Source organism: Lagenorhynchus albirostris, chromosome 6 (assembly GCF_949774975.1).
Source record: "Lagenorhynchus albirostris chromosome 6, mLagAlb1.1, whole genome shotgun sequence".
Lineage (NCBI taxonomy): Eukaryota > Metazoa > Chordata > Mammalia > Artiodactyla > Delphinidae > Lagenorhynchus > Lagenorhynchus albirostris.
Genome location: NC_083100.1, coordinates 39098714 through 39117306, shown reverse-complemented (window position 1 = coordinate 39117306; position 18593 = coordinate 39098714). Strand labels below are relative to the sequence as shown.

General features: G+C 37.0%; 1 protein-coding gene across 1 annotated transcript in view; it reads right to left on the bottom strand.

The window, feature by feature from the left end:
* The window catches only part of DNAH7 (dynein axonemal heavy chain 7), a 227248-nt gene extending 215527 nt beyond the window's left edge, over positions 1–11721 (bottom strand). Inside the window, exons 1-4 of the mRNA XM_060151173.1 lie at positions 11668–11721; positions 9478–9540; positions 6522–6630; positions 5636–5783 (exon numbers count right to left, since the gene is read on the bottom strand). Coding sequence (XP_060007156.1) covers positions 5636–5783; positions 6522–6630; positions 9478–9540; positions 11668–11721 — 374 coding nt within the window. The remainder of the gene's footprint in view (positions 1–5635; positions 5784–6521; positions 6631–9477; positions 9541–11667) is intronic.
* Positions 11722–18593: the final 6872 nt, after the last annotated feature.

Sequence of the window (18593 nt, the reverse complement as noted above, 5' to 3'; positions counted from 1 at the left end):
ATTCTACACAAATTCATTTGGAAAATAGAGGAGGTTGAAACACTTAACTCATTTTATGAGGCCAGTAGTACCCTGATACCAAAGCCAGACAAAGACATCACAAGAAAAGTACAGTCCCATATCATTCATTAATGTAGATTTGAAAATCCTTAAAATTTTAACAAATCCATTATGTATATTACATATACATAATGACTAAGTGAGAGGAATGCAAGGTTTAACATATGAAGATCATTTAATGTAATATGCCATATTTAAAAAGGACAAAAATCAAATGATCATCTCAATGGACATTGAAAAAGCATCTGACAGAAATCCAGCATCCACTCATGACGAAACCTCTCAACAAACTAGGAAAAGAAGGGAAATTCATTAATCTAATAAAGAGTATCTTAAAAACCTACAACTAACATCCTACATAAATGTGAAAGACTGAACACGTTCCCAATAAGACTGGGAATTTCACTATCACCAGTTCTATTCAACAACGTACTGGGGCTTCCCTGGTGGCGCAGTGGTTGAGAGTCCGCCTGCCGATGCAGAAGACCCACATGCCGTGGAGCGGCTGGGCCCGTGAGCCATGGCCGCCGAGCCTGCGCGTCCAAAGCCTGTGTTCCGCAACGGGAGAGGCCACAACAGTGAGAGGCATGTGTACCGCCAAAAAAAAAAAAAAAAAAAAAAAAAAGTAAAAGAAAAACAATGTACTGAAGGACCCAACAAGTGTAAAATGGAAAGAGAGAGAAATGAAAAGCATCTAAATTGAAAATGAAGACATAAATCTATTATTTGCAGACAACATGACTGATATGTAGGAAATTCTAAGGAATCTTTTAAAAAGCTCCAGAACTAGTAAGCACATTTAGTAAGGTCTTATGATATAAAATTAACAAGCAAAAACTCAATAGATTTTTCTATATACAGAGAAAGAATAATCAGAAAATGAAATTACATAATTTCATTCACATCAAAAAGAAAAATACTCAAGAATAATATTTTTAAAGTCTAAGACTTGTACATTAAAAATACAAGACACTAATGAGAGCAATTAAAGAAAATCTAATTTAATGGAGAGAAATAACATGTTCATGGACTGGAAGGCTCAATATTATTGAAATGGCAATTCTCTCAAAATTGATTTATAGTTTCAATGCATTGTCTACTATATCTCAGTAAGCTTTTTCTTTTTTTTTTTTTTGCAGAAACTGACAAGCTGATCTTAAAGTGTAGTATATGAAAATGCAAAAGACCTAGAATAGCCAAAACAATTTTGAAAAAGAAGAATAAATTTTGTGGAATTAAACTACCTGATTTCAAAACTTAATACAAAGCTACGTGACAAGTGGTGTAAATACAGACACATAGGTAAATGCAAGAGAAATAGAACCCTATATATGGTCAAATGATTTTGGACAAAGATGCCCAGGTAATTTAATGAAAATTGTCTTTTCACCAAATGAGGCTGAAACATTTGGATATCTATATGCAAAAAAATTAACCTTAACCCTTACCTCATAACACAGATACCTCATTGAAATAAAGCATGCACATAAATGTAAGAGCTAAAACTAAAACTAGAGCTAAGCTAAAACTTCTAAGAAAACATAAGAGAAAATATTTATGATCTTGTGATAGGAAAAGTTTCTTGGATATGACTCCAAAAGCATGAACAATAAAAGAAAAAAAATGATAAGTTGAGCTTCATCAAAATTTAAAACGTTTGCTTTTCAAAAAATGCCAGGAAGGAAATGGAAAGATAAGCCACAGACTGGGAGAAAATACTTGCAGAAGATATATCTGATAAAGGACTTGCATAGACACTATATAAAAAACTCTTACAAGCCAATAATAAGACAAACAACCCAATTTTTTAAAATGGGCAATAGGTTTAAGTTGACAGTTCCCCAAAGAAATTATGTGAATGCCAAACAACTACAAAAAAGATGTCCATCGTTATTAGTCATTAGAGACATACAACCTAAAGCCATGATAAGATACGACAACACATTTACTAGAATGGTTAGAATGACAAAACACAACAAAAGACAAAGTGTGGGCAAGAATGTAGAGAAACTAGAAACTTCTTTATACATTCCTGTGGGAATGTAAAACAGTATGATGATTTGGAAAACAGCTTAGGAATGTCTTAAAAATTTAAACATACACCTACTACACTACCCAGAATTTCTATAAATAGGTATCCACGCAGCGGAAGTGAAAACAGATGTCCACAAAAAGACCAGCATGCAAAGCTCATAGCAGCATCGTTCATAATAGCCCCAAATAAGAAACAGTAAACAAGATGGATTTCAAAAACATACATACTGTATAATTCCATTTATCTGAAATTGTAGAAAAGATAAAGCTATAGAAACAGAAAGCAGATCGATGATTGCCTGAGGCAACCAGTGGTAGAAAGGATTAACTGAGATGGGCAAAAGGGAACTTGTAGATGACAGAAGTATTCTAAAACTGGATTTTGGTGAAGGTTGTGCAACTACAGAAATTTACTAAAATTCATTCAATTGTACATTTTTAACATGGATGAATGTAATGGTATGTAAATTATATCTCGCTAAATCTGTTTTTTTACAGACTATATAGAAGGCTTTGAAAAGACAAACTGACAGTACAAACAGATTGCAAACAAAGAAGTAACAAATAAAGCAACAAAGCCTTCTCATCAACAATAATATATGCCATCATGTGGCTATAGATAATACTGTATTGTGTAATTGACATTTGCTAAGAGAGTAGAACTTAAGGGCTCTCACACACACAAAAAAGGTAAATATGTCAGGTGATGGATGTGTTAACTTGATTGCTGGAAATCCTTTCACAATGTGTAAGTATATTAAATCATCACATTGTACACTTTAAATATATTCTATTTTTATTTGGGGAAAATTGTTAATATTTTTCAATGTTTTCCATATTTGTAGGGAAAAAATTACTATTATCCTTTAACTCTGTAGTGAGCTTAGTCATTAATTCAAGAGTAAGGGCAAAATAGTAGCGACCTTTACAAAAAATAAAAGTCTCGAGTTTACTCTCCACAGATCCTCATTGAAAGAACTACTAAGGGAAGAACTTCAGCCAAAAAAAAAAATGAACCCGGAAGTGAGGAGTGGAATACAAAGGCAACTTCCTAAGAAATTAGAAAACATGTTAGTAAATCTAAGTAAGTAGGAGTTTTAGAAAAAGAGTATGGGGAGTTTAAGGACTTGGTAAAACTAAAATATTATAGAAATATTGGTAGAAATAAACAATCACATGAAAAATGCAAAGGAAAGTTCAGAGCTAAGTTAAAGCACTCAAAGGTCCTTTCATATTATTCAGAGGGAAGATGGATCAAATGAATTTTAAACTTTTAAAAATATAAGTTATTATATGTGGCTTTAAATGCTAGGGTAACCACTAAAAGAATAAAAATATATTTGATAGCTTTTAAGCCAATAGGAATAAAGGGACAGAAAATTCAATTCAATAGAAATAATAAAAAAGATTAAATAAGCAAAGGCAACATACAGTAAATAGAAAATACAAAATAAGAAATATGTAATACCAATAACTACAAATGGGATTAAACATGCTACTAAAGTCCAGAAACTCAAAGATTGAATTTTAATAAGACCATCCATATAGTGTTTGTTAAAGGTATAACTAAAAATGACATAATGATTAAAAAGAGACTTCTGTTTCTTATAACACAGCAGCAAAGATAATCTGAAAAACCTCCCAGTACCATTCTATAAATACTGGATAATATGCCACAAAGCTCCTTTGAATGCATAGCTGAGCTCACAAGAAAAAAAGGAAATACTCAGGAGGGAAAAGATGGAATGCCAAGGCAGAGTAACAGCCAACCCCCAAGGTTACATCTGCCCTTGGGGGGCGGAGCCTTGGACTTTAATGCCCATGGGGGTCAGGAGATGATTCTGTAGGCTGGAGTTAAATGGAGAATTCAAACCCAGACCTCTGTATGAAGCTGAAACCCAAGACGGGCTCTATCCTCAACCAGAGGAGGACGAAAAATGACAGGTACAGGAAAGTTGTGTCAAGAAGATCATTTGTCTTGGCCAGGACATTGGGAGGAGAAAAAATTGCTTCTATGAGTTTGTAACCAGAGGCCTACCCACCCACGGCTTAGAGTGTTGATTTTACTCCAAGTTCGTGTGTTCTGAGAGGGCTTAATTGAAGAAAGTGATGTAAGTGGGCCAAGCTGGTAATGTCTAGTGGTGCCTGGCAAAAGCAAACTCCAAACCACTCTCGCAGAGGCACACGCCCACGATCTAACTGCACAGGAGCCCACATATCTGCCATCCTTTTGTCAGCACACAGTGACCACTGCCCTCCCCTCAAGATGCCTATCCAGCCAGTAAGGTGTCACATGGGGACAGTAAAATGGAGCTCTGTGGGTGAGTGACTTACTGTAATGTGTCACTAAATTCTGTTCACCAATGGCAGTGTGTGTGCGTTGAGAGTCATGATGAAAGAAAGGGGCTACTGAACAACTAGCGTCAAGTTGTGAAAAAACAGGCAAAGAGGAACTGGTGACTTGCATCTGCATTGCCCTCCGTAGACAGATCTGTACTTCAGACTGGGCAAGCCCTGTCCTGATCACACTGCTGATCATTTCAGCCCAGTTCCTTCCTTTTATACACAAGGAGACCCACAATGCCAGGGAAGTCACCACATCACCTGAACAGACAAGATGGGGAAAAAAATAACTGCCCCAAATCTTCTACCAGGCAGCATGCCTACAACCAGAATTCCCAGACATTCAGCTCTCTCAACCAACACCAAGTATTAATATTGACACCTGATGGAAGAAATGTTCCTATATTGAGGTACGGGGAAGTCTTTCTGGCTTATACATGATTTGGCTTGAACTTCATGCTAACTCAAACAGCCTGTCTTATGGCCCGTCAAACATGCCTTGTACATCTGTTTTAACCATTAAAGAAAAGATTGCATTTAAAAATCTAAATGGAGTGACTGCTTCAGGCATTTAAAATGGAGCCAGGTGGCCATTGTGGATGTGGTTTCAGACATGTTCCTGCATCACTGAGAACTTAAATTTTCTGAACTGTTATCAAATTCAAGGATACCACCAGCCATGCTCAAAACAGTATCTGCTGGCAGCTGCCAGCTACAACCCCTTGTAACTATGCAACCATTTTGGACCCCAACCAATCCTTACTTAACAAGCATCCTTCCTTCTTGCCAGATCCAATTATACTTCTTGATAAACAACTCATGAAACTAACTGTAACCTTGTAGTTTTTGTCTTTTTAAGCCTTCCCCCATTTTGTAGTCTGGAGGAACACAAGTCAAGTGCTTATTGAACCTGTATCTCCTAGATTATAGTCCTCAGTTTGGCTTGAATAAAACTCTCTCCTATCCCTATTATAGATTTTTTTAATTGATCATTTTCATCAACATACCTTTTCAGCTGATGATATTTAAAAGTGAGACACCTTTAGAGTTAAGCTCAGTCTTTCGTTATTTATACCCTGACCTCATTCCAACAAGGCTTTCAGGCATCCTTAGAGAGGCGCAGAATTCTTATAATTTTAGATTAAAAAGTTCCCAGGGGCTCTAACGAGGATAACACCGGTTAGCTTATAGAACTTACATAATGACATTAACAAGAGTGCTTCTAAAGTTTTCTCGTTCTTTATGTGGAGATTTGCTCTTTGATTTGGAAGTAGATGGTCCAGCATGACTATCATCAATCTGGTCGAGTAACCCGCCCTTTTTTCCAAAGCGTTCCATGTACTCAGCTTGAATTTTTTAAAAAAAGGCATAAATTAGTCATCTAAAAAGTAAGCTAAAATATTTAAGTGGTTAGAATAAAATGCTGAAGCATGTTTTAAGAAAAAAACTACATTCTTTAAGTTCTTAAGTAACCACATTTTCTTTCACTACGAGGAAGTTAAACTAACTCTCATTTTATGTCATCATGAGAAAACTTTATTTCAAGAATATTCATTAATTTATTTTATATTTTGATTAATGTTAATAAACTCAGATTTTCAATTATATTTGCATAGAACCTTCTTAAAATGAAGATTAAAATTATTATAAAAACAGAATATAAAACTATTTCAGAAAATTTAAAGAACCATGATGAAAAAAATGTTAATATTCAATACAATCAATCTGATAAGTCAAAAATATTAATATAAATAATTTAGAAGTAATGTTTACAACTTACTAAAATCCCCCTTAGAAAAACCTTTAGTCTTTGATACAGAGGCAAATTCTGAATACAATAAATCAAAGTTTTATTATAAACATCCCAATTCCTAAAATATCAGCTTTTATAGCATTTACAACAGCCTGAAATAACTAAGAACCGGATTCAATTATTTTCTTAGGGAACACACTTGGGATAAATTTTTCTACTTTACATAAATATTTCAGTTTACGATTTCATTGCTCTAATTAACTAAATATTGTGTGATTTTTTTCTCTAGAAAATGTCCTTCAAGTCTAAGATAGAATATTAGAGTTCTTACCATACGATTGTTGATTTTTAACACTAAACTGCTCTGGAATACCTTCATCCCGCTTTACACTCAGGTGGAATGATGGAGCCACCTGCTGCCACTGGGGCTTTGAACTCACCTGAAATATGAAATTTAGATAGCATTAACAAAACAAGGTCAGGGGACAAAAAAAACTTTTTTCATGAAATGCGTAAGAATGTATAAACACAGACGTTTTCTCAAACAAATTAGGACATCTGTAAAGAAGGCACAAATACCCAATAGCAAATGTCACTAAAGTCTGTGAATGGCACGGTGTGTGACATCTGGGACACATCACCAAAAGCTCTGCTGCTGGTTTGACGTGGACACCTGTTACCTAACTGAGGTGTTCATTCCACAGAGTTTACTCACCCACAGACATTGGCAAGTGATTTTTTAAGCCTTCCATCTTAATTAGAGCCACACCGTGCTGGACTCCAATGCTAATGAGTTCCTCTACATTCCAACTCCAAAGGATCTTCCTGTTCTCATGGCTTCAGCAGCTCTAGATTACCCTGGCAACTCACAAATTCATTCCATCGTTTAAGGCAGGGGTTATAAATTCTTATATCTACACAGTTCTGGCAGGTATCATGAAAGAGGGAGGAAAGGTAGTGATGATAGCTAATTGGCACTCAGCTTCAGTGCTGGGAAATGTTAGGGGGTGGTGGGGACTGTGGCCAACAGGAGAAAACCTACGTCTCCTAAAACGGCAACAACTAATTAGCTCGAGCCAGTTACTGCGATAACAGAACACAGACCCACTGTTGCTAGAACCTATGTCTCTTCAAGAAACCCAGATGGGTGGGTTTTAAAGTAGAATGTACATATTTTTAAACAATGACAATTGAATCTGTGTCTTCCTCTCACATTCAGGCCAACTTGACAGCCCATGCTTGTACTGGCTTTTATTGAATAGTTTTACTCTTCCCAGCCCTTTACTCCTACTTTCAAATAAACTACCTGCACAGAAGCCCTTTTTACAGGCTCTTCTTTCACAGGAAAACAAGCTGAGACAATTAATAAGTCAATGCTTTTCCATCCTTCCCTGCCTGCCTTTCCATTCTTCCGCTCTCATCTTGCTCCATAAAGGATTTCAGATTCATGGGTGGGCTATGAGTAAGGTGTTCACAAAGGGTGGGAATCAGGTCACTAGCTCAGAGGGGTTGGGAGCCACCAGCACTGGGTCATCTTCACCCTTGATTTCAACAAGGATCACCACCAGAAGCATAAATGTCTGTAATGAAAATCACTCTAGGGCTTAACTACTGCCGGAAGATTTTATCCAAGTACAAACCTTAATATTCAAATGAAAATTGTTTGTTTGCTTTGGTCAATGGATTTTTTTAAATCTCTTAAAAATATCATCTCCCTTAACACACATGAAACTGAGAAAATGAATGCTGAGAACATGTAAGATATGGCCAAATATGAACATAAAACCAAGTTTAAATCAGCCAATAAAAGCATTTTAGACTATTATATGCCAATGACAGGAAAGGATTATTATTCAACTCAGCCACTGAATATTGAATCAGGAAATTTTAATTGAGTTTACAACTCTAAACCTATATACTAATAAGACACAACGAACTATGGGTAATTTTTATTTTTTTCTTTTAAAATTTGTCAAATTTTTAAACAGAAAATGCCTATTCCATTTCAAATCTTGTCTTTTAAGCTAGAAAATTTAAGATAGATTTTGCAGAAGCACAGAAAAGGTGCTATGGCTCAATTCTATAGAATCTGGCATCATTAAAAAAAATTTCAATTAAAATGTATATTTTGAAATGTTCATTTACTTTATCTAAGAATATTAACTCAAGTTTTCTAAGTGAAAAATGTCCTCCACTTTAAATTATCAGGAACCTTTCTCTATAAAGCAACACAAATTCAATTTTATAGTTTGTTCTCAGCTTTTAAAATATCTTTCAAAAAATAATGCTTTGGATGAAACTTGAGAACATTATGCTAAGTGAAATAAGCCAGACATAAAAAGACAAATACTGTATGATTCCACTTATGAGGTACTTATAGTAGCCAAATACATAGAGACAGAAAGTAGAATGCTTGTTGCCATGGACTGACAAGAGGCGGAAACAGGGTATTAGTGTCTAATGGGTACAGTGTTTCCGTTTGGAAAGATGAAGAGTTCTGAAGATGGATGGTGGTGATGGCTGTACAACAATATGGATGTACTTAATGTCTATGAACTATAGATTTTAAATGGTTAAAATGATCAATTGTATGTTATGTATATTTTATCACAATTCTTAAAAAAACAGTGTTTGCACTGAACCTCCACTTAAGCTCAGCTTCCAGCAGTTACAAGAGCAAAACTCAATGGCATTAAATTCAATATAACTACTAAATGGTAAAATTTATCACAGTCAAGTACATCTTACCCAGCACTTGTCAACTGAAAATGTCTATTAACTGCCTCCTCCACAGGACAATGACAATTTTTAGTCATAATAATAATAATAAAAAGGATGGCAAGATCTGAAGAATCTTCTGTGGAATAGCATTTCAGTGCCAGAAGATGCATCTCAAAGGTCATCAACGCTTCTTACTTTCAAACTCAGAAACTGAGGCTCAGAGAGGTAAGTGACTCCCTCAGATGGCAGGGCCATTAGTGACGAGGATGTAACCCAAAGCTTCATCTCCTAATTCCAACACTGATATATTTTCTGCTAGATAATCTTGGAAATACTTTTATCCAGAATATTCAAACATACTGTACACACTATTAGGAAATTACAGCTTACACTTACTTTATTAAGATAGTTATTTTTCCTTTTACGTGCACCTCAGAATTTCTCAATCAGAAAATAGTCAAATTGAGCACAAAATTCAAAATCATAAATTCAGTTATTTACAAGTTTGAAACTAGTAAACATTTTTAAAAGGGCAAAAATCCAATAAGAGTCTATAGGTAAATTACCGTAGGCAATTGTGGTAACATTCTTACTGGTGTCTTGGATTTTTCTTTGCTGGATGATTTATCCTGCATTTAAAGAAAAAAAAAAAAGTTTACTCTGTTAATGATATAATTGATTCATTCAACCAAATTTTACAGAGGATCTAAAGTAAAGCACTTAGTATTCAAAATATTTAAAGACATACCCTACTACTTTAAAAAAATTTATTTAATTTATTTTTGGCTGCATTGGGTCTTTGCTGCTGTGCACAGGCTTTCTCTAGTTGCGGTGAGTGGGGGCTACTCTTCTTTGTGGTGCGCAGGCTTCTCACTGTGGTGGCTTCTCTTGTTGCGAAGTACGGGCTCTAGGAGCGTGGACTTCAGTAGTTGTGGCATGTGGGCTCAGTAGTTGTGGCTCATGGGCTTAGTTGCTCCACGGCATGTGGGATCTTCCCAGACCATGGCTTGAACCTGTGTCCCCTGCATTGGCAGATGGATTCTTAACCACTGCGCCACCAGGGAAGCCCCTCTACTACTTTTTAAATTCTCAATGTTTGTCTTAGAATTGCTTTTTCATAGCAAGGAAAGAAAGGAAAGTGGTATCCAACAATACCCATCAGAAAGGTTTAAAAATGTGCAAAGCCTTTTATCCATTACATCATCCCCTAGGAATTTAATCTGAACCTAGTTAGTGTCCAGGGCTTACTGTACTCCACCTCCCTTCTCTATCACTAAAATACCATTTCTGTCCTATTGACAACCAGAATGCTCCACTTCCTAAGCTGACAGTGTATTCAGGTTAATGCATCGTCAGGTTACTGTAAGTAACATATACTTTTTAGCAGCAACTTTCAGGGAAAAGTGCTGATACTTCCTTTGAGTAGAGGATGATTCCATGGTAGGAATTCCACCTAGGTAAGAGGAAGCACTGTTGAGGAAAATACTTCGATCTATAAAGCAGATTATAAGTCGTGCTTTTTGCCAATTGTCAATTTATTGCCTCTCAGCTCCAAGTCTACCCTTTTTGCCCCCCTTTGTGATTGGGCAGGACTCTGTAACACTTCTCCTTTGCCAACCAGCATTAATATTACAAAGGGTGTCAAAACAACACTGTAAGAGGAAGGGACTCTCTTCCTGGTTCCAGGGCTTTTTGTCGCTGCTTCCATGGTGTGGCTGCCAGCAGTCAGCATCCTTGCCTGTGGGCACCTTCCCAGCCTGTGGTGTGTGGCTGACCCAGTGACAGACACCCTCCAGCAGGGTTGCAGGTTTCACGGGCATCCCGAAGGGCAGCTTCCCAGAAAGTTTCTCTTACATCATAGAGGGAGACTTTCAAACTCTTCAGCACGCAAGCAAGGTGGTTTTCTCACCTACCAGCCTAAGCCTGCAACAGCAAACATCTTTGCCATCCAGGTGGGCCACAGCCATTCCCTCTCCAAGGGGTCTTAATCCAGGCTTTGGAGAAGTAATGGATCTTCCAAGTTTCTTCCTCGAGCACTCTCCCTTACTCCTAAAGGGAATGGCTACTTCTTATGTCTGCTAACCCTGTATTTTTTTTAAGCTACATTGTCCAAAACAGCATCCATTAGCCACCTGTAGCTACTGACCGCTATGAAGTGAGATGTGTTTCAGTGTAAAATATATACTAGATTTTGAAGACTTAGTACAAAATACAAAAAATTTAAATTATCTTGCCAATCTTTATATTGATTAGAATATATATTGATTACATTGTGTGTGTATTGTTTTAAGAAATTTACATGAATTATCTCATTCAGTTCTCTTTACAACTCTGTGAGGTGAGCAGTACACCACTTTTGTTCCTACTGTATACATGATGACTTTTTATATGAGGTGCTCTCTACCCACACAAAGCATACATTCCAGTCAATATTCTTTTTAACATCTTTATTGAGGTATAATTGCTTTACATTGTTGTGTTAGTTGCTGCTGTATAACAAAGTGAATCAGCTATACATATACATATATCCCCATATGCCCTCCCTCTTGCGTCGCCCTCCCACCCTCCCTATCCCACCCCTCTAGGTGGTCAGAAAGCACCGAGCTGATCTCCCTGTGCTATGTGGCTGCTTCCCACTAGCTATCTATTTTACATTTGGTAGTGTATATATGTCCATGCCACTCTCTCACTTCGGCTCAGTTTACCCTTCCTCCTCCCCATGTCCTCAAGTCCATTTGCTACGTCTGCATCTTTATTCCTTTCCTGCCCCTAGGTTCTTCAGAACCCTTTTTTTCTTTTTGAGATTCCATATATATGTGTTAGCATATGGTATTTGTTTTTCTCTTTCTGACGTACTTCACTCTGCATGACAGACTCTAGGTCCATCCACCTCACTACAAATAACTCAGTTTCATTACTTTATATGGCTGAGTAATATTCAATAGTATATATGTGCCATGTCTTCTTTATCCATTCATCTGTCGATGGACACTTAGGTTGCTTCCATGTCTTGGCTATTGTAAATAGTGCTACAATGAACACTGTGGTACATGACTCTTTTTGAATTACGGTTTTCTCAGGGTATATGCCCAGTAGTGGGATTGCTGCGTCGTATGGTAGTTCTATTTTTAGTTTTTTAAGGAACCTCCATAGTGGCTGTGTCAATTTACACTCCCTTCAACAGTGCAAGAGGGTTCCCTTTTCTCCACACCCTCTCCAGCATTTATTTTTTGTAGATTTTTTTGATGATGACCGTTCTGACTGGTATGAGGTGATACCTTATTGTAGTTTTGATTTGTATTTCCCTAATGATTAGTGATGTTGTACATCCTTTTGTGTGTTTGTTGGCACTCTGTATATCTTCTTGGGAGAAATGTCTATTTAGGTCTTCTGCCCATTTTTGGATGGGGTTGTTTGTATTTTTGACATTGAGCTACATGAGCTGCTTGTATATTTTGGAGATTAATCCTTTGTCAGTTGCTTCGTTTGCAAATATTTTCTACCATTCTGAGGGTTGTCTTTTTGTCTTGTTTGTGGTTTCCTTTGCTGTGCAAAAGCTTTTAGGCTCCATTAGGTCCCATTTGTTTAATTTTGCTTTTATTTCCATTTCTCTAGGAGGTGGGTCAAAAAGGAGGTGGATCTTGCTGTGATTTATGTCATAGAGTGTTCTGCCTATGTTTTCCTCTAAGAGTTTGACAGTGTCTGGCCTTACCTTTAGGTCTTTAATCCATTTTGAGTTTATTGTTGTGTATGGTGTTAGAGAGTGTTCTAATTTCATTCTTTTACATGTAGCTGTCCAGTTTTCCCAGAAGCACTTACTGAAGAGGCTGTCTTTTCTCCATTGTATATTCTTCCCTCCTTTATCAAAGATAAGGTGACCATATGCACTTGGGTTTACCTCTGGGCTTTCTATCCTGTTCCATTGATCTATCTTTCTGTTTTTGTGCCAGTACCATAGTGTCTTGATCACTGTAGCTTTGTAGTATAGTCTGAAGTGAGGGAGCCTGATTCCTCCAGCTCCGTTTTTCTTTCTCAAGATTGCTTTGGCAATTCGGGGTCTTTTGTGTTTCCATACAAATTGTGAAATTTTTTGTTCTAGTTCTGTGAAAAATGCCAGTGGTAGTTTGATAGGGATTGCATTGAAACTGTAGATTTCTTTGGGTGGTGTAGTCATTTTCACAATGTTGATTTTTCCAATCAAAGAACATGGTATATCTCTCTCCATCAATTTGTATCATCTTTAATTTCTTTCATCAGTGTCTTATAGTTTTCTGCATACAGGTCTTTTGTCTCCTTAGGTAGGTTTATTCCTAGGTATTTTATTCTTTTTGTTGCAGTAGTAAATGGGAGTGTTTCCTTAATTTCTCTTTCATATTTTTTGTCATTAGTGCATAGGAATTCAAGAGATTTCTGTGCATTAATTTTGTATCCTGTTACTTTACCAAATTCATTGATTAGCTCCAGTAGTTTTCTGGTAGCATCTTTAGGATTATCTGTGTATGGTATCATGTCATCTGCAAACAGTGACAGTTTTACTTCTTCTTTTCCTATTTGGATTCCTTTTATTTTTTTTTCGTCTGACTGCTGTGGCTAAAACTTCCAAAACTATGTTGAATAAAAGTGGTGAGAGTGGACAACACTGTCTTGTTCCTGGTCTTAGAGGAAATGGTTTCAGTCTTTCACCATTGAGAATGATGTTGGCTGTGGGTTTGTCATATATGGCCTTTATTATGTTGAGGTAAGTTCCCTCTATGCCTACTTTCTGGAGAGTTTTTATCATAAATTGGTGTTGAATTTTGTCAAAAGCTTTTTCTGCATCTATTGAGATGATCATATGGTTTTTATCCTTCAGTTTGTTAACATGGTGTATCACATTGACTGATTTGTGTATATTGAAGAATCCTTGCATTCCTGGGATAAATCCCACTTGATCATGGTGTATGATCCTTTTAATGTGCTGCTGGATTCTGTTTGCTAGTATTCTATTGAGGATTTTTGCATCTATGTTCATCAGTGATACTGGCCTGTAGTTTTCTTTTCTTGTAACACCTTTGTCTGGTTTTGGTATCACGGTGATGGTGTCCTCGTAGAATGAGTTTGGGAGTGTTCCTCCCTCTGCTATATTTTGGAAGAGTTTGAGAAGGATAGCTGTTAGCTCTTCTCTAAATGTTTGATAGAATTTGCCTGTCAAGCCATCTGGTCCTGGGCTTTTGTTTGTTGGAAGATTTTTAATCACAGTTTCAATTTCAGTGCTTGGGACTGGTCTGTTTATATTTTCTATTTCTTCCTGTTCAGTCTCAGAAGGTTGTGCTTTTCTAAGAATTTGTCCGTTTCTTCCAGGTTGTCCATTTTATTGGCATAGAGTTGCTTGTAGTAATCTCTCATGATCCTTTGTATTTCTGCAGTGTCAGTTTTTACTTCTTCTTCATTTCTATTTCTGTTGATTTGAGTCTTCTCCCTTTTTTTCTTGATGACTCTGGCTAATGGTTTATCAATTTTGTTTATCTTCTCAAAGAACCAGCTTTTAGTTTTATTGATCTTTGCTGTCGTTTTCTTCATTTCTTTTCCATTTATTTCTGCTCTGATCTTTATGATTTCTTTCCTTCTGCTAACTTTGGGGTTTTTTGTTCTTCTTTCTCTAATTGCTTTAGGTGTAAGGTTAGGTTGTTTATCTGAGATGTTTCTTGAGGTAGGATTGTATTGCTATAAACTTCCCTTTATAACTGCTTTTGCTGCATCCCATAGGTTTTGGGTTGTCATGTTTTCATTGTCATTTGTTTCTAGGTATTTTTTGACTTCCTCTTTCATTTCTTCAGTGATCTCTTGGTTATTTAGTAGTGTATTATTTAGCCTCATGTGTTTGTATTTTTACAGTTTTTTTCCTATAAAAACAACTTACACCACAGAACTACAAAGGATCATAAGAGATTACTATGAACAGCTGTATGCCAATAAAACGGACAATCTAGAGGAAGTGGAGAAATTCCTAGAAAGTACAATCTCCGAAGACTGAATCAGGAAGAAATAGAAAATAGAAACAGACCAATTACCAGGATTGAAACTGAATCAGTAATAAAACAAACTTACTCTCAAACAAAAGTCCTGGACCAGACTGCTTCACAGGTCAATTCTACCAAACATTTAAAGAAGAGTTAGCACCTATCCTTCTCAAACTATTCCAAAAAAATGCAGAGGAAGGAACATTCCCAAACTCATTCTATGAGGCCACCTACACCCGGATACCAAAACCAGACAAAGATACCACAAAAAGAAAAAAATACAGGCCTATATCACTGATGAACATAGATGTAAAAATCCTCATCAAAATATTAACAAACCAAATTCAACAATACACTAAAAGGATCACACACCATGATCAAGTGGGATTTATCCCAGGGATGCAAGGATGGTTGAATATTTGCAAAAATCAACCTACATGATATACCACATTAACAAATTGAAGAATAAAAACCATATGATCATCTCAATAGATGCAGAAAGTCTTGGACAAAACTCAACATCCATTTATGACAAAAACTCTCAACAAAGTGGGTGTAGAGGGAATATATCTCAACATAATAAAGGCCACGTATGATAAGCCCACAGCTAACAACATACTCAACCGTGAAAAGCTGAAAGCACTTCCTCTAAGATTAAGAAAAAGACAAGGTTGTCCAGCCTCTCCACTTTGATTCCACATAGTATTTGAAGTCCTAGCCACAAAAACCAGACAAGAAATAAAAGAGATCCAAATTGGAAAGGAAGAAGTGAAACTGCCCTGTTTGCAGGTGCGATGATACTATATATACAAAATCCTAAAGATGCTACCAAAAAATTACTAAAACTCGTTAATGAATTTGGTAAAGTTGCAGCATACAAAATTGATGTACAAGAATCTGCTGTGTTTCTATACACTGAAAACAAACTATCAGGTCTTCCCTGGTGGCGCAGTGGTTGAGAGTCCACCTGCCGATGCAGGGGACACTGGTTCGTGCCCTGGTCCGGGAAGATCCCACATGCCGTGGCGCGGCTAGGCCTGTGAGCCATGGCCGCTGAGCCTGCGCATCCGGAGCCTGTGCTCCACAACGGGAGAGGCCACAACAGTGAGACGCCCGTGTACCTCAAAAACAAACAAACAAACAAAAACTATCAGAAAGAGAAATTAAGGAAACAATCCCTTTACAATGCAACAAAAAATAAAATATACAAGAATAAATATAAGGTAAAAGACTTGTACTTGGAAAACTATAAGACACTGATGAGAGAAACTGAAGACAATACAAAGAAATGGAAAGATATACCATGCTCACATGTGTAGCTGAACCAAACTGACTCCATTCCGTCAGCTCTATCTTAGGCCCACTGTCCTATCCCCTCCTCCTTATGCATGACTGAGCCTTAGCCTAACACACAAGGAATGTGCCCAAGCCAGATGAATTCCCATTCAACTTTCACCCTTGCCTTCATCTGATACCTAAAAACCAGAAGTGTGCCTTTTGCTAATGCAGATGGTTAATGGTCATGAGACATCCAGGGGAAGGAAAAAAAAAAACCCTGTTCCCATCCGTGTGGACATGCTTCTCCCTAGTAGTCAGAGTCTATTTTTAGCTTTGACCCCTTTAAATTCCCCTGCACCCCTTTCAGCGGTGCTAAGTGCAGCTGTGAATGCGGATCATGTGTCCACCCAATCCTTCCCGCCTAAGTTACCCACAATACAATTCCTAATTGTTCTTTATGAAGTTGATCACCTCATTTTTCAGTCTCAACGTTCCTTCTCAGTTTGGAAGACATTATTCAATATCTCTGACTACCAACATCATGGATTAGAAGACTCACTCCTGTTAAAATGGCCATATGACCCAAGGCAATCTACAGATTCAGCGCAATCCCTATTAAAATACCAATGGCATTTTGCACAGAACTAGAACAGAGCTAAAATTTGTATGGAAACACAGAAGACCCTGAAGAGCCTTTTTATCTTGTTATCTCAAGATAACAATCTAGAGAAAGAGAACAAAGCTAGACGTATCACACTCCTTTATTTCAAACTGTACTATAAAGCCACAGTAATCAAAAACAGACACACAGATCAATGGCGCAGAATAGAGCACCCAGAAATGAAACCACATTCATATGGTCAATTAATCTATGACAAAGGAGGCAAAAATATACAATAGGGAAAGATAGGCTCTTCAATAAATGGTATTGGGAAACTGGACAGCTACATGCAAAAGAATCAAACAGGACCACTTTCTCACACCATATTAAAAAAATAAACTCAAAATGGATTTAGGACGTCAATGTAAGATCTGAAACCATAAAACTTCCAGAAGAAAACACAGGCACTATGCCCTTTGACATCAGTCTTAGCGATTTTTTTTTTTTTTTTTTTTTTTTTGCGGTACGCGGGCCTCTCACTGTTGTGGCCTCTCCCGTTGCGGAGCACAGGCTCCGGACACGCAGGCTCAGCGGCCATGGCTCACGGGCCCAGTCGCTCTGCGGCATGTGGGATCTTCCCAGACCAGGGCACAAACCCGTGTCCCCTGCATTGGCAGGCGGACTCTCAACCACTGCACTACCAGGGAAGCCGGTGATATTTTTTTTTGCTATATCTCCTCAGGCAAGGGAAACAAAAACAAAAATAAATAAATGGGGCTACATCAAACTAAGAAGCTTTTGCAAGGCAAAGGAAACTATCAGCAAATGAAAAACCGCCTACTGAATGGGAGAAGATGTTTTCAAATGACATATCCAATAAGAGGTTAATACTCAAAATATACAAGGAACTCACAAAACTCAATGTTAAGAAAACAAATAACCCAACCCAAATAACCCAAAATGGGCAGAGGACCTGAATAAACATTTTTCCGAAGAAGACATACAGATGGCCAACAGGCACATGAAAAGATGCTGAACATCACTAATCATTAGAGAAATGCACATCAAAACCACAATGAGATCACCTCACACCTGTCAGAATGGCCACTGTCAAAAAGGACAAAATTCACAAAGAAAAAAATTTTCTCCTGTTTCTTTAATGTATCTATATGAGATGATGAATATTCACTAAACCTATTGTGGTAATCATTTCATGAAGTATGTATGTCAAATCATTATGCTGTACATCTTAAACTTATACAGTACTGTATGTCAATTATATCTCATTAAAACTGGGGTGGGGGAATAGCAAGTGTTGGTGAGGGTGTGGAGAAAAGGGAGCCCTTGTGCAATGCTGGTGGGAATGTAAATTGGTACAGCCACTATGGAGAACAGTATGGCGATTCCTCAAAAAATTAAAAATAGAACTATCATATAATTTAACAATTCCACTCCTGGGTATTTAGCCAAAGAAAATGAAAACACTAATTTGAAAATATATGCACCCTTATGTTCACTGCAGCATTATTTACAATAGCCAAGATATGGAAGCAATCCATGTGCCCATCAATAGATACATGGATAAAGAAAATGTGGTATATATAAATACAATGGAATATTACTCAGCTGTAAAAAGCATGAACTCTTGCCAGTTGTGACAACATAAATGGACCTACAGGGCATTAAGCTAAGTGAAATAAGTCAGACAGGAAAAGACAAATACCATATGATTTCACTTATTTGTGGAGTCTAAAAAATAAATGAACAAACATGACAAAACAGAAACAGAGTCATGGTACACAAA